Source organism: Chanodichthys erythropterus, chromosome 1 (genome assembly GCF_024489055.1).
Source record: "Chanodichthys erythropterus isolate Z2021 chromosome 1, ASM2448905v1, whole genome shotgun sequence".
Classification (NCBI taxonomy): Eukaryota; Metazoa; Chordata; class Actinopteri; order Cypriniformes; family Xenocyprididae; genus Chanodichthys; species Chanodichthys erythropterus.
This window is the reverse complement of record NC_090221.1, coordinates 34,994,642-35,012,374: the sequence shown is the minus strand read 5'-3', so window position 1 is coordinate 35,012,374 and position 17,733 is coordinate 34,994,642. Positions and strand designations below refer to the sequence as shown.

At 38.5% G+C, this 17,733-nt stretch overlaps 1 protein-coding gene across 1 annotated transcript in view; it reads left to right on the top strand.

Annotated features, from left to right (window-relative positions):
• LOC137023958 (protein diaphanous homolog 1) overlaps positions 1–17,733 on the top strand; it is a 112,536-nt gene that overhangs the window by 46,994 nt on the left and 47,809 nt on the right. Inside the window, exons 16-17 of the mRNA XM_067391125.1 lie at positions 815–1,372; positions 6,188–6,302. Coding sequence (XP_067247226.1) covers positions 815–1,372; positions 6,188–6,302 — 673 coding nt within the window. The remainder of the gene's footprint in view (positions 1–814; positions 1,373–6,187; positions 6,303–17,733) is intronic.

Genomic DNA, 17,733 nt, shown 5'->3' with positions numbered 1-17,733 from the left:
GCGATGCCTCTCATGCTATGGTGTTTGCCAGGGTGTCATGACTGTCATAATTTTATCGACAACCTAATTTACATTCCAAACTTCAATAAATAGTGATTTGAACAAACCCCTAACACTAAGTTATAGTGTAAGAATAGGTATAGAAAAGATATATATTATTTTGTCAAAAAACTTTCCAACTAGATGCTTAGATTATTTGGTGACACTTTACAATAAGGTTCATTAGTTAACATTAGTTAACTACATTAGTTAACATGAATTAATAATGAGCTGTACTTGTACAGCATTTATTCATCTTTGCTAATGCTAATTTCAAAATTTAAAAATACATTATTAAAATCTTGTCAACATTAGTTAATGCACTGTGAACTAACATGAACAAACAACTAACAACTGTATTTTCATTAACTAATGTTAACAAAGATTAGTAAATACAGAAACAAATGTATTGCTCATGGTTAGTTCTTGTTAGTTAATACATTAACTAATGTTTAACTAAAGAAACCTTATTTTAAAGTGTTACCAATTAATTAGTTAGTTAGTTAGTTAAAAAAATATTATATATATAATATAAATATATATATTTATATTTTTTTAACTAACTAATTAATTAATCGGTAACACTTTACAATGAAGATATATAAATCTTTAATCCATCCATTTGATATTTTAATTAAAATTAAATTGTTAAATTTTATCTTCCACCCTTTCCTCCTTTCAGTATTTTTGTAGTGTAACAATAGTTATACAGATGATTGACTTATTTTGTCAAAAACTTTGCTAATATATGACCGCCTCTGTTTTTGTTTCTCAGATTGAGAAACTTTCAAAAGATCTCAAAGAAGCCAAAGCGAAGGTCATCACCGTGCATGTGCCTGTGGCTCCACCCCCCGGTCCATCAGCTTCCACAGTGCCACCCCCACCTCGTCCAGGTGAAGCCAGCCTCCCCTACACTGGTCCTCCTCCTCCACCTCCTCCTCCTCCTCTACCCGGACAGACGTTCATGCCACCACCGCCACCTCCTCTACCTGGGACAGGCTGTATGCCACCGCCCCCTCCACCTCCTCCTTTACCGGGAGCACATGGCATGCCTCCACCACCACCGCCTCCACCTCTACCTGGGGCAGCCTGTATGCCGCCACCCCCGCCGCCTTTACCGGGCGCACCTGGTATGCCGCCTCCTCCCCCTCCTCCACCTGGGATGCCCGGTATGCCTCCCCCACCTCCTCCAATGGGCGGTCCTGGAATGCCTCCGCCCCCTCCAGGCGGGTTTGGTGGATGGGCGCCTCCTGTTCCTCAGTTACCCTTTGGCCTCCAGCCCAAAAAAGACTACAAACCTGAGGTGCAGCTGAAGAGAGCCAACTGGAGCAAGGTATGTGTATGTTCTCACAGGTCTCCACCTCCTATTTTGGCTCTAAATTAATGATTTGCTTTATCAGTGTGACTATTAGTCCAATGACTATTAAAGTTCTAGTGGCAGCTGTTTACTACTCAAGCTTGGTAATGTTTCCTAAGAAGAAACCTGCACGGGTCCTGTTTGGTAAACAAGCACCTGCCCTTCACCCACAATACTTAATAGAATACTGAATATTATCCGACAGCAGCACTAATGTAATTCCGTCTCCGATCCATTTGACATAAAGGCCGTGACCTGCGACCCGAACCGCACACATGTGGTTCAGGTAGGCAGAAATTATTTATTTTCTCAAGGAACACAAGCATCAAACCAATATTAGGCATTCTGAGTTGATGCATTTAAGAAAAATAGACACGCAGCACAACATGGTTATAATTAACAGAAATAAAGATCAGAATGTGCATCTGTTGTGCCTACAAAAATTTGCCTACATCATGCAACAATCTGCCCATACAGGCTGTTTTGAACAAATGTGCATAAATCACACCATAGGCTATACAGACACTTAGAGGTCTCTATAAATTAAAAGAACATAGGCTATAGCCAAATGTGAGCGTTTATAATATCGAATTTACTCAGCAGATTTACTCTGCATTTAAATGCGATTGTCTCTCCTGAAACTCTGCAGTGTATTTGTGGCTGTTGGTCTTCCTAGCAGCATGAAAAATACAACATTTATTCTAATTGTGAATAGATTATATACAGAAAGCGAGCAAAGAGCACTCCTTTTAGAATGAATATTACATTACATGACATTATATTTAATAAATAGTTTTTGTTTGTTTTAAACATAAACCCAACTAAAAAAATACAAAATCCACCCATTTAATATTTTATTAATGTATTTAAATTAAAATAAAGTTGTTTTGATTTATAATTAAAACTATGAAAAAGAAAAACCTGTCTGCCAATGGGGTAAGAAAAATAAACCTAATTTAGGATATATTCTATAAAAACGAGACTTGTACAGTTTTGCTTCTCAAGTAAATTGACCTTAGTTTAGAAATGGGAAACAAGACAAAAGTACTGATCCAGAAGGTTTTAGTTGCAACGTAGCCGTAGTTTCAACCTGTATATCGCCCACTTGCTGTGTAAGTGACACGCGTCCTGTGTGCAGCAGTGAATCATGGGTGACTATGAGCTGTTGATCATGAACACGCTCCTCTCCTCCTCTGATCTCTCTCTTTCTTTCTCTCTCTCTCCCTCTCTCGCTTTTCCTCGCCCTCCACAAGTGTAAAAACATCAAAACGGTCCTGTCTCCTTTTAGCCTAAAGCTACTCTTTAATGGCTTCAGTGGAATTCATGAGTGTTTAGAGTCTCCATGGTTAGGGCTCTTTGAGGATGTCAGTGAAATAGCTTTTTAATAAGCCTGTGTCTTTTGACTGTGTCTCTGAAAGATAATTAAATTGCTGGTAGAAAGGACAGCATTCTTTTGTAATTTAAATTAACATTTTTTCGCTTTCCTCTCATGCTCTCAGACTAGTCTTGTTATCTCACGTCGCCCCTGACTCTCTCTCTTTCTCTCTCTCAGTAATTAGATGCTGCTGTATCATTAGAGGTTGTACCTTGTCTCCGTGTCCTAACCTCTCTTTGCCTCCTCCGCTTTCCCTTTATAGATCTCTCTTTCTCTTCCTCTCCTCTCAGATTTATGTTTCTTTTCACATTCCAGTGGAAAATGGAGGTGAGAGTCATCAACATGCTCTCTGACTTACTGTCAATGTCACATTCAGACATACTTTACGCAAAATCAGTCACAAATGACAAGTGCAAGGGCCGGACGATAGTTTCAACATACCAAAATATTTATGATGATTTTGCTAGCATTATTAGATAAAGTAGCATTGTAAATACTGCAATCATATTGATGCATTTTTAAAGGAATGGTTCACCCAAAAATGAAAATTATCCCATAATTTACTCACCCTCAAGCCATCTTAGGTGTATATGACTTTCTTCTTTCAGCTGAACAGACTCAGAGTTATATTAAGTAATATCCTGGCTTTTCCAAACTTTGTAATGGCATTGAATAGTTTTTGAAGCTCCAAAAAGCACATCCATCCATCATAAAAGTAATCCATACGGCTCCAGTGGGTTAATAAATGCCTTCTGAAGTGAAGCAATGGGTTTTTGTAAGAAAAATATCCATATTTAAAACTTTAGAAACTATAATCACTGGCTGCAATAGCCGTACACGCGTTCATGAGAAAATCGAGTTCAGGCAGAAGGGTTACTTCTGACTTGACAATTTGGCGAGCCAGCCAGGAGTCCTATCATAAATTATGGGATCATTTTCATTTTTGGATAAACTATTCCGTTCAGTTTCCTAAAGACTGCCCTTTGTACAGAAACTTGTTCTGCTTCTGTATGAGTATGAAAGCCACAAATGTTTTAATAGCAGTTATAATTTCAACTTCAGATCTTTACCATCATTGATTCATTCAAAACTCTCATTTGTGGTTAATACTATTTCCGTTTCTTGCTATACATTGTTATAACAGTGCATACAAATGAAAATGATTAAATACTGTATTCTTTCTTGAGTGCATTAAGTGAAAAATAATGTAACTTGATTATTTGAACTATGTTTTTACTGCATTTTCATTCATGTATTAATTATTTTGAATCTAATTGGTAGTATGAAACATCTGTAGTGCATGTTGAATTAATTGTTAATCTGATTAGGGGAAAACATGTTATAATACATTTGAGAGCAAGTACACTGCTGTTCAAAGTTTGTGGTCAGGATTTTTTTTTTTTTTATTGTTTTTGAAAGAAGTCTCTTATGTTCACCAAGGCTGCATTTGATCAAAAATACAGTAAAAACAGTAATTTTGAAATATTATTACAGTTTAAAATAGCTGTTTTCTAAATTAATATATTGTAAAATATAATTTATTCCTGTGATCAAAGCTGAATTTTCAGCGTCATTACTCAAGTCTTCAGTGTCACATGATCCTTCAGAAATTATTCTAATATGCTGATTTGAAGCTCAAGAAGCATTTCTTTATTATTATTATTATTATTATTATTAATGTTGAAAATTGATTTGAATTAATTCTTTGGTTCTTTGAAAGTAAAAAAAAAAAAAAAAAACAGAATTAAAAGTATTTGAAATGGAAATGTTTTGTAATATAAATCTCTTTACTGTAAATTTTAATCAAAATTTAAGGGGGGGGGGGGGGGGTTAAATAAAACTTACCGACCCCAAAATTTTAACCCCAAACTTACATGCATCTAAAAATATAGATTAAATATTTTCAGAAGTCTAAAATATCCTCACCTAGCCATATTAGATAAGTCGCAGGACCATAAAAGACAGAATGATGGACGTTAAAAAGGTTTGTGCGATTAATCTCGTGCATTAACAGCGAGAGATTGAGAGGAGGAGAGAATTACAAAAGGATCAAGCATTTTTTTGTCTGGCCGTCCCAGCGTGCATTGGGACCGCGTCGCCTTTCTCTCTTTTGTGTGTAAAATCTGGATCCGTTTTAATGAGTTTCACCCTCTTTTATTCTCTGTCTATTATCATATTCTGTCTTCCTCTAATCCTTGTTCTACATTTCTCATTCTGTCTTTGCTTGGTGTCTGAAGGCGGTTAGTCAGAGGAGCAGCACTGATATCCTGACAGCCTGTTCACTGCTGTTAAACTCATTTTACTCTCAAGACTTGCAGCGCTTTTCTTCTGTATAAATGAGGTTATGAGTTGAGACTGTAAGAAAGCACTCAGTGGTGTTTCATCTTCTCGAATGGGGGTAAAATAAAGCCCTGGACTCCAGAATCACGATCTACGGTTCATTAAATCAGTGCAGCGTCCATAAATGATGGAGAAACACATTTGAACTGTATGATCATATCAGCGGCGTCTACATAATGATATTGTCCAGAGACCAGGACCGTGTTGAAGCAATAAGCCACTCCAGGCCGAGCGATACCCTCATTTTTCACCGTGATTGAGGGATGTTGTTAAGCAAAATGTCACTACATAAATGCATTAACAATAATAATCACACAAAACAGTTCCTCCATTAAGTAACATTAACTGTATGATGTTTATGGTTGTCAAACAACATACAGACAGAATTTAACTGATGTGCATCACAGGTGTGTGTGTCGCTGTTTGGATTTAAATAGGCAAATACTATTAAATGTAATTATTATGTTTCTAGCGTGTTTTCTAGCATATGTTTGGGAACAGTTCTTTTAGCCTTAATAGATGGTGTGTGTAGCTTTTCATTTCTTAAACAACCATGTAGGAAGACACATCATGGCCATATTTCAGGATGACAATGTGAAGATTCATCACACTCAAATTGTGAAAGAATGGTTGTGAGGGAGCATGAAGAATCATTTTCACTGGCACCTTAAATTCATTGAAAGTCTTTGGGATGTGCTGGAATGGACTTTACAGAGTGCTCACCTCTTGCATTGTCAACACAAGATTTGGACCAAAAATTATTTCCATCAAGAAGTGTAACAATATTTGGTCAAGATCTTGTATTGACTATGTAAGAGTCAAGCACTCTTGTTCTCCATTTCACGACATTTTGAAGAATTATTTGGAGAAAGATTCAAAAGAAAATGAATGTATTAATTTTGATATATGAATTGGATGGATGGATAGACGCCTGGATGGATCACGGGTGTTGATTGAATGATGGATGAATTAAAAGGAAAGATATACTGTATGAAAGGATATGAAGTGGTCTGATGGATGTAAAGTAGAATGAATGGAAAGACCGAGGCATTGATGAGTGTTTTATGTTGTGGTAGATCTCACCGGAGGATCTGTCTGAAAACAGTTTCTGGGTGAAGGCGAAGGAGGAACGCTATGAGAACAAGGAGCTGTTTGCCAAACTCACACTGACCTTCTCCACACAGACCAAGAGTGAGTTGATTTGCCGTCCTCCAGTCACATCACACACATCACACCATCACACATTAAACCTCTTTCTATCTCTCTCTCTCCTCTCCGTCTGTCATACTGAACACAGCCTCTAAAGGTAAGAGATGCCCCTCGCTCTGTGTTTGCGCATCAGTGTGTGTCTCTGTTTGTCCGCTGAGATGCTCACTGCAGGATACTGGGCCAAACATGGATGATAGAATACAGGGATGTGGAAGAGATGACAGTGTAGAGAGATCTCAGTGTAGAGAACAACATCAGGACCAGCGCTGAGTCTGATGATGACAGAGATGTGTGTGTTTAGTGAAAGAGAGGGTGAATTTCATGAATTCACCCCAAAAACCAAAAGAAAAACTACTATAAAGCATAAAGAAAATTAAGCCAGCTTTAGGATCATGAATATTTGTTGCATTGCGCATTGTTCTCATGACAATCAAGTACATTTTCCTCTCAAATTTTAATAACTGTAATGCTAAAAAAATCTTAATCTTTACTTTTTGTTTTTTTATTTATAATTCTCAGTTGTGATTCTTATTTGATCCTCATTACTTTACTACATTACTTTACTACATTAATTCTTTGTCAACCATATTGCTGATTATTGTTTGGCTTTATTAATATTTTTTTTACTGCTTTTAAAACTTTAACTTAAACTTAAATGAAAATTAAAAATGTTGCCTATGCAACTAACTGAAATAAAATTTTATAGACGTTTAAGATAAAGTACTGAAATTGCTAAAACTAAATCTGATAGTTACTAAATATAATAAAAAAGTCAAGCACATCATAAAACTTAAAGTAAATTAAAAATAAAAGCTAAATCAAAACACTAAATATAGTGTTTCCTTGTAAATTAAAATCAGCAGTAATTCCTACCATTATGTATAAAAAACATTGAATTATATGATACAGGTTATCATTTATGCTATACAGTATTAATTGGTGTTGTTGGTAAATGTCTTCATAACAGCGCTTTAACAAAACACAATTTCATAACAAAACAAAAAAACAAAACAAGCATAACAATGCAAAAAAATCTCAATTACCCTAAGAAGTAGGCTTTTCTTTCAGCAAAATATTATTTCTTATATTTTCCCTGGAATTTTGGGGTGAAATATGACCTGGACATGTTCTTGAAAGGTTTCTTGAGATTCACCCGGATGTCATATTTTCGGTGACTGTATGCAAAAGCCCCTCATGAATTAGAAATGAGCAAGAAGCAAGTGTCAGGTGTGTGTGTGTGTGTTTCCTGCCACCTGCTCTTTGTCCTCTATGAGTGGCCTTTATAGTTTTATTGCATATTTATATCTGATACGATATACAGCACTGTCGGCTTTAACAAGGTGCAAGTGTGTGTGTGTGTGTGTGTGCCTTTTAGGTCTGTGTATGTGGTTTTGCCCTTCAGCAAATGACCTTCAAAGAGTGTGATGTTGTCATGCATCCGCCGCAGTCTCTCTCTCTCTCTCTCTCTCTCTCTCACACACACTCACACACACACATGGTGTTTTCTGTTTTGAATATGGAAAACGAAACCTTGAAATGTCATCTTTGGCAGCTGTTTTCTTCAGGACCACCTGAGCTCGCTCTGTGTGTGTGTGTGTGTGTGTGCGTGTGCGTGTGCGTGTGCGTGTGTGTGTGCGTGTGCGTGTGCGTGTGCGTGTGCGTGTGTGTGTGCGTGTGCGTGTGCGTGTGCGTGTGCGTGTGCGTGTGCGTGTGCGTGTGTGTGTGTGTGTGCGCGTGTGTGTGCGCGTGTGTGTGTGCGCGTGTGCGTGCGCGTGTGCGTGTGCGTGTGCGTGTGTGTGTGTGTGTGTGTGTGTGTGTGTGTGTGTGTGTGCGCGTGTGCGTGTGCGTGTGTGTGTGTGTCCAGCTGTCTGAGTTGATGTAGGATAACCTTTTCTGATATCTGACTGTAAATGAATGCTGCCCTTTTCAGATCTTCCATCTGTCCGATCCTGTCCGTAAAACACGAGCTTGTGTGTGTGTCCGTCCTTGAGCAGGATTGTGTTGTTCTTTTCTGTCAGGCAGCTGCTGCCGTATCTCTGTCTCTCTCTCCTCCAGTCATATCACTCTCTCCAGCCGAGCGAAAGGACGCCACCGACAGCCATAACTGACCTCTCACCTCTGCTGCTCTTGTGCGCTGACGGTGGGGTCGCAGGTCGATGACCTCTTCAGTGAGGTCACGCCACTGATTGTTGATTTAATTTGACAGGACCTCAAGCACATTATCTTCCTCTTTCTTTCTGTGGGTGTTTGTTCCATCAGAGTTACTGTTGCTCATTTTCAGCGTTAGTGATTTAAACGCATCCTGAACTCCCACAGCAGATGACAAATAATGCAATGATAACACACAGATAATGCGTTGAACTCAATCTCTGCATGTGCTATGAAAAGAGAATACTGTATGGTCAAAATTAAGTTCATTTATATACTGTATATCGTTCGCGATCACAATGCATCACACCCAAAGTGCACACATACCTTGTGTTTTCGTGGCTTTTGTGATAGTTTAGTGGCTTTTCTCATTAAATTTGAGGGATTTGTTAAAGGTGCTCTAAGTGATGTCACACATTTTTAGGCCAAAACATTTTTTGTCACATACAGCAAACATCTCCTCACTATCCGCTAGCCGCCTGTCCCCTGAACACACTGTAAAAAAATGCGGTCTCTGTAGTCGCCACAAGCTTCAAAAATGGCAATAAAAACAAACTGGTGCAGCCTGGACCATGAAACATAATAAACATGCTCCAGCCAATATCCGACAAGAATGATTTTAAATGCGCATTCAAGACTGTTTCAGGAAGCATGGAGGGGAGGGGGGGGGGGGGGGAGGGTCTAGCTAGCCTCTGTTTTGTTTGACAACACTTCGAATGTCAACAGGAAGTTACTCCACCCAAGATCACTTAGATCACCTTTGTGGGTGTGACAAGATTTTGTGCCATGAGATCTTGCATTATTAAAGGTAACAAGATTTCTTGTCGATGTGAAAAGCCGTCTCGTGATATCGTCATGACACGTGAAATTAGCATAGAATATGCCACCGCTACGTTTACACTGACGTTTTTCCTTTTTATAGAAATAAAACCATTCAATTCAGTTGGAAAATCGCTATTGTAAACGTTTGCTCTGCTCATCCAGCACGAGCTGCAGAGTCGCACATTGTGCAGCAGGAACCACAGTTCACTGATCACGTGACGAAAGTAAGTGATTAGATGACTGACAAGACCATGGCGGAGGATTTGTTACGCAACAGAGCCTAAGCGTGTAAAAAATGTCTTCTTTTTATTTCTTTGTTTAATCTGTGGAAAAGAGTTAAATTAGGTCACACACAGCCTCAATTAGAAGTTCTGGAAGCTTATTCATGTACAGTAAGGTCTGAAGAGACTCATGTGAAATCATACAGGAGAGAAGCCAGTCAGTTGAATTTGTTTACAGTGCATGTATATTGCTGTCTTTCAATGCATATGATAATGCATACTCAAAGTAGAACTGAAATTACATTCATTCATAGTGGCGATGTTGCCCATTACAGTGCAGTACAGGCGCCAGAACAGTGTCTCCTCTCAGCAGATCTTCAGGTTGTGAACGTATCCTTATGCCTTTAGGTTTTGTGTTAAAAATGCCAATCTGAAAGGTAAGCTGACCAGGACTAAATGTGGTCCGGACCAAACGAACCAAGCAAACCAAACTACAAGTGTAAACACACCCTTAAAGACCCAAACCAAATCTACAGACTCCAGACCACCTAGTAACCACCCGGAACAGCATAGCAACAGCCTGGCAGTGCATTTTGCACAGGCTTTCACCGTTCTTCTTCATTGAAAAATATAAAAATGTAGATTGCTTTCTCTGATCGCATTTATACAGGCACAAGTGAAGGCCAGAGACTCATTTCTGCACTTTCTAAGCCGAATGCTGCGGCATTTTTATAGAGGCTGTGTGAGTTTTGATGACTGAACCTTTTACAGAGTCCAATTACAGAGAGAGAGAGACAGGTCTGATGGATTCAGCAGTTTTACAGTCTAGATTGAGGGCGGTTTTATTTTCCTGCAATTTTCCTTCCATTTCTGCGTTTAAAAGCGAAACAGGTTTGTTTCATGGGTTTGGTGTGTGTGTGTGTGTGTGTGTGTGTGTGTGTGTATTGATTGGCTTCTCTCTGTGTGTCTTGTTGTGAGTCTTTTAATGTTTCTCTCCATCTCGCTGCCGGCCTGCTTTTCCTGTCTCCACGGAGACCAGCTGAGTCTCTCAGGATCTCGTTCAGCCGCTCACCTCTGCTCTCACACACACACACACACACGACTACACGTACATCTCCTCCTCTGATGTATATGGCGACCTACTTTATCATCACACACATACACACACACACACTTGTGGCTGGTCTCGTCTCATATCAGTCCCTGATGTCCAGACTCACTTAGAGTTATAGACCCAGAGCCACATGTGTTATGGCAGAGGACACACACACAAACACACACACACACACACACACACACACACACACACACACACACACACACACACACACACACACACACACACACACACACACACACACACACACACACACACACACACACACACACACACACACACACACACACACACATACATCTGAACCAATAGAGCCGGTTGCATATGTATGGCTCTTTCTGTTCTCTGTGCTTCCCTGTGATCTCATTGTATTTGTCATGAACTTGAATATCAGCCAGACAAATGCGAATATAGATCTTGCGTTCATTGTGTTCTGTCTTCCGGTTTGCATTTCCACAGCATGATGTATGAATGAATGGCTCGTTTTTAAATATTCGCGGAATACTGACATTTATGACTTCCGCTTCAAACATTACAATGCTCATGATAACTTTTCTTAACACTAGAATACGTAAATTCACTTGACCAGCTAATTATTCTTTGACAGCGATGCCATAGAAATATACAGCGCTAGAGATCAAACACAATATTCTAAAGATGGCTGCTTGCTTGTTTCTCTGGTGCGTAAGATCTAAAAGGCATGGAGATAAGAAGTTATTATAAACATTAACATCATAATTTTCTGTAAAGCTGCTTTGAAACAATGTTGTGAACAAATGCTATACAGATACATTTTACTTGACTTGACCTTGAATATCAGCCAGACCATAAATCAACTATATTTGCTGTTTTGAGATAATTGGCATCATCTGATTACCAAAGAAAACTATTTTGAATCGTCTCTCAGTTATTAATTCAATGACAATGGAAGTCCATGGAGAAAGACTTGAGACATTAGCCAAACATTTTAAACATCATGTCCTGGTTTCACATTAAGCCAGGATTAGGACTTAGTTCAATTAGCTTTTATAAATATCCTTTAGAAAAAACAAAACAAAACATGCATTTTAATCTGGGAATTGTCTGTGAAACCAGGGGTATATGTGTTAACTTGAGATTAGTGAGTGAAATTACTGCCTTTGGTAATCTCCAAATCACTAATTAGTATTCCAAAAAGTTTGTTACACAACAGATACATAATTTGTTTCTGTGCTTTCATGCCGTTTAGATCAATATCTTCCTGCTTGACCCTCATTTGCTCACTCATTTGTAGTTAAGTCTTTCGACTTTTAAAGGTCGGCAGGATGTTTGGCTGCCGTCCACCTTGTGTCTCAGTAGAATGTTAATTGAGCCCCACTTACATAAAACAAAATGTCTTGAATTATTCTTCTTGAATGTGTGCGGAGGTTTGGCAGTTATAGAGGGTATTTACACATGGAAGTTTTAAAGACACAGTAGCAGAAAGTTCTTGGTTCAAGAATCTCATATTTACCCTAAAATGTAAAAGAAAATGTATTTATTTATTTATTGTATTAACAGTGATGGTTATTAAAATTATTAAAATTATATTATAGTATTATTTAATATTAAGTTGGCTTGAAAAAGCCAACTGAAAAAGCCAACTTTAAAGCTATTTAAACTTATTATTATTATTCTTCTGAGACTAAAATTTCCAATTTTAACTCCTCCTGGAGCTTTAACTCTATAAATTCCAAACTCGGATCAGACCTTCAAACTGTTCTGACTTACTGTGCTAAATCTTTTCTAACTGATCCAACTCAAAATTCAAACTACGGAAGACTCAATTAAACTGCCATTCTATTTACTATTATCCATCCATCCATCCATCCATCCCATCCCATCCCATCCCATCCCATCCCATCCCATCCCATCCCATCATCCCTCCATCCATCCATCCATCCATCCATCCATCCATCCATCCATCCCATCCCATCCCATCCCATCATCCCTCCATCCATCCATCCATCCATCCATCCATCCATCCATCCATCCCTCCATCCATCCATCCCTCCCTCCATCCATCCATCCCTCCATCCCTCCATCCATCCATCCATCCATCCATCCATCCATCCATCCATCCATCCATCCATCCATCCATCCATCCATCCATCCATCCATCCATCCATCCATCCATCCATCCATCCATCCCATCCCATCCCATCTAGATGCGTCCCAATTCGTGTACTTGTGCACTATTCTATGACGTTTTTAAGTATAAATAGTGCGAGTAGTGCGTTCACACAGAAAATTTCAAAAAGAAAGTGTACTTTAAATACCCGGATGGTGCACTAAATTAACGGAAAGTGTGGAATGTTGGACACTTCACGCAATCAACTGTCGCAGCTTTAATTACGTAGTGGAGGGGAAGGGAGGATCGGACTCCGTTGTTAAATGACAAAATAACCTTATACAATTCACGCACTACATAAAGGAGTGCATAGTGCACAAGTACATAGTGTATAAGTGCATAGTGTATAGTGCGTCATTTGGGACGCAACTATGTTAAATCATGCTAGCAATGTGTTAAATCATGCAAGCAAACATTCTAAATCATGTTAGTAATGTGTTAAATCATGCTAGCAACATGTTTAATTATGCTAGCAAAATGTTAGAAACATGCGAAATCATGCTAGAAACATGTTAGCAAAATGGTAAATCATGCTAACAATATGTTAACTATCTACTAAAACTTTTAAAACTACTTCAATCTTTCTGGACCAGCTTTTTCAAGCCAACTTAGTTATTATTAGGGCCCAAGCGAAAATTCGCGCAGGGCCCTCTTGTTCTTCTAAGGATTATTAGGGCCCAAGCGAATTAAGCGCGCAGGGCCCTCTTGTTCTTCTAAGGATTATTATTATTATTTTTTTTTTTTTTTTTTTTTTTTTTCCGTCTTCCGGGGCTTTTTGGGGGCCTTAACATGCTCAAAAACTCTTGAAAATTGGCACACACATTGGAATCCGCGGCCATTAGGACGCCGGAGAGGCTGGTACCCGGGCGTGGCAGGGGGGCTCGACAGCGCCCCCTTGAAAAAAGTCTGAAAATTTGGTCCATATATTAAACATGCTTGCACGTATTAGTATGAAACTCGGTACACATATAGACCTCATCGGGCCGAACAACTTTCGCGCTCTAAGTTAATCGCCACGCCAACAGGAAGTCAGCTATTAAGGGTTGTTTGAAAAACGCATGCTCTGGAATTTGATATACTCCTCCTAGACGATTAATCCGATCGCCACCAAACTCGGTCAGCATGAAGTCAAGACACTGATGATTAAAAATTGCCAGGGGATTTTTGATATCTCGAACGGTTTGGCCGTGGCGAGGCAACGAATTTATGGCGAGAAAAAGGAAACAGGAAATGTGTTATAACGTCTTAATACATATATTGATCTTTATGAAACTTCACGAGTGTGTTCGTTATAGGAGTCTGATCACATGGATGTGACTATTGTGAGTCAAAGTTATAGCGCCACCAACTGGCAGCAGGAAGTGTATCACTTTTTGAAATGTTTTGAGATCACCCTCTTATTTTTACCTGATTTGCTTCAAACTTCATCAGTGTAATGTCAATACACAGCAGATGTAGACCTATGACAGGATTTTTGATATTTGAAATATTGTTGCCATGGCAACAGGTCAAACTGTAATAATATTCTTGAGTGTTTTTGAGGCTCTTAACATGCTTCAAATTGCATGAAACTCGACACACACATCAATATTGTCAACCAGTAGACATGGACATAGAAATGGGCGTGGTGGAGGGGCTCAGTAGCGCCACCTTTTGACAAAAGTGGGGGGGTTAGTTTTTCCTACAGTCACCAAACTCGGTACACATATTATTCTCATCAAGCCGGACAATTTTCTAATTTACATTCATTAGCTCCGACCAACAGGAAGTCAGCTATTTTGGTTTGAATGTTAATTTTTTGAAAAAACAGGCTATGAATTTTATACTACTACTCCTACAGGGTTTATCCAATTTACACCAAGCTTTTTTTAACTTGTTGCGAACACATTGAAGTTGTTTAATTGCAAACGGATTTTGGATATCTCAAACGGTTTGTCCGTGGCGAGGCAACGAATTTATGGCGAGAAAAGGGAAACAGGAAATGTGTTATAACTTCTACATACATTGATTGATGTTTATGAAACTTCAGGAGTGTGTTGGTTGTAGTAGTCTGATCACATGGATGTAACTATTGTGAGTCAAAGTTATAGCGCCACCAAATGGCAGCAAGAAGTGTATCACTTTTAAAATGCTTTGAGATCACCCTCTTATTTTTACCTGATTTGCTTCAAACTTCATCAGTGTAATGTCAATACACAGCAGATGTAGACCTATGACAGGATTTTTGATATTTGAAATATTGTTGCCATGGCAACAGGTCAAACTGTAATAATATTCTTGAGTGTTTTTGAGGCTCTTAACATGCTTCAAATTGCATGAAACTCGACACACACATCAATATTGTCAACCAGTAGACATGGACAAAGCCATAGAAATGGGCGTGGTGGAGGGGCTCAGTAGCGCCACCTTTTGACAAAAGTGGGGGGGTTAGTTTTTCCTACAGTCACCAAACTCGGTACATATATTATTCTCATCAAGCCGGACAATTTTCTAATTTACATTCATTAGCTCCGACCAACAGGAAGTCAGCTATTTTGGTTTGAATGTTAATTTTTTGAAAAAACAGGCTATGAATTTTATACTACTACTCCTACAGGGTTTATCCAATTTACACCAAGCTTTTTTTAACTTGTTGCTAACACATTGAAGTTGTTTAATTGCAAACGGATTTTGGATATCTCAAACGGTTTGGCCGTGGCGAGGCAACGAATTTATGGCAAGAAAAGGGCAACAAAGTGTTATAACTTCTGCATACATTAATTGATTTTGATGAAACTTTGGCTCAGTCTTCGTTGTACAAGGCTGATCACATGGATTTGACTATTGTGATTCAAAGTCATAGCGCCACCAACTGGAAGCAGAAAATGTGTCACTTTCAGCATACATTGAGATCACCCTCTTATTTTTACCTGATTTGCTTCAAAATTAATCAGAATAATGTTAAAACTTGGCACATGTAATCCTTTGAAAATGGGCAGGGAGGAGGGGCTCTATAACGGCACCTTGTAGTGCAGTAAATGTAGAGTGAATTTGACATAGTCCTTTGATGTTTAACCGTTTTAAGTGCCTATTGCCCGCTGTGCACAGTTGCCCTGAAGCCACCGGGGTGGCGGTGCCACCGGGCTTGGGCCCGCCATCGCTGCTCGCAGCTATATTTATTATTATTATTGTCATTATCATTATTATCATCATTTAGTTTTAATTATTAGTTTTTAATAATATCTTGTAAAGAGACTGGATATAATATTCCGGACTTTGAGCTTTGATCTAGAATTGTTCAAATTCAAAAATGTAAAAAAATTAATAAATAAAAAAAACACCCTTGTTTTACAGAAATGAGAATTGGAATCAAAATTTACAAAAAAATTACAAATGTCCATATAATGATTACGGTAATATAGGGGGAATGTGCTAAACTGTCACAACAAAAATTGTACTGGTCCTGCAAATAGGCCATTGTCTTTTAAGCCAAATATTACTATTATTTTTGGGTTAAATATGACTTGGACATATTGGTTTTCATGAGTTTCACCTTTTCAGCTCATTCTGGTACATTCTGTCCTCATATCTCGACATCCTCATATTTTTTTGTCCCCAGAAGACAGTCATGTCTAAATCCTTCATAAAATTCTCTTAATACCTTCTTGTTTTTGTCCTCACGGGCCGTTGGAACACACAAGTCCTCATTACTCATCTGCTGTGTTTGTCTATAAGGGTCTCAATCTTAATGTGTCCTTCATAAAACAGTCTACAGAATGGACCACCTGCTTCAACGATTCCCAAAAGCCCAGATATAAAGTCAGGTCTTAATGTCCTCATAAACCCAGAGGTTCCCTGAAGTGCGCTGATATGAGCGTGTCTGTTTATACGGGCTGTTCTTATCTCTGTGGTGTGGTTTTGTGCCATTAACTGCTGCTTTACGGTCCCTCAGAGTCTGTCGTTCTCTTATATTGGAAGCCGTTTTGTGCGGCTCAGCTGGTAGGATGTAGGAAATTGCTCTTGACCGGCCTATCGAAAGTAAAAGGACTTCCGTAATATCTTCGGAATGTTCTTCCTACCGTTTTATTCTCCTACATCAATCTCTTTCTCCCTCCATCTGGTTATCTGCGCGTTCATATGTTTCGTTTTTCCTATTATAACTGATAATGAAAGGAGTCATAAATGAAAACAGGACTTTTCTTGCACTTTTTGAAATAAGACTTTAAAGACAGAAAGTTTTCCCTCCACTCCATGCAAAATGCAAAAAGTTTATTAAACCATAAGTTAATCTAACATCTTTGTTGTCTTTGGTGTGAACGGCTCTTTAATGTAATTTTCATCAAGTGTGAAGCAAATTCAATTTCAGTAATTGATACATACGTGTAAAATATAACCATTTTAAGTCAGTCACAGCTTTTTTTTTTTTTTTTTCAGTAATGGAGGAAGAAATGGAGGAAATCATTCATTATTGTTGTTGCACTTCCGAGACCATGTTGGTTGTACCGAAGTTTGAGTTTTGTTGAACTTTCTCATGAGGCAAATGGAAAATATCTGTGTGAACAATAATAATGACCATAAATCACAGCCAGAGTCTCGGGGAGAGTAAATTACTGAAACTGTCTTGGGAGAATAAGATGAATTTTCTCCCTGCATGAAATTAATGCTGTTAATGTTGAAGAAGTGTGTTTGTTTACAACTAATATTAGTCAGATTTCACGTTGGTAATTTGATTTCTATTAAAAGAACTTGATTTGTACATTTTCTGAAGAAAATCTGAACACTACTGTGATGTGATAAGGGTGTTGTTGTGGTTGGTTTGTCTAAAGGCCCTTTAGACTGTACTTCTGCACAGCTTTCAAAATATACTTAGTGCAATTGGCCGAGTTTGACACATGCACAATACAATTGATTTTTTTTATACTCTACCAGACAACAGAGGGCAGCAATGAGTCGTGTCATTTTAATGGACATTCGTTT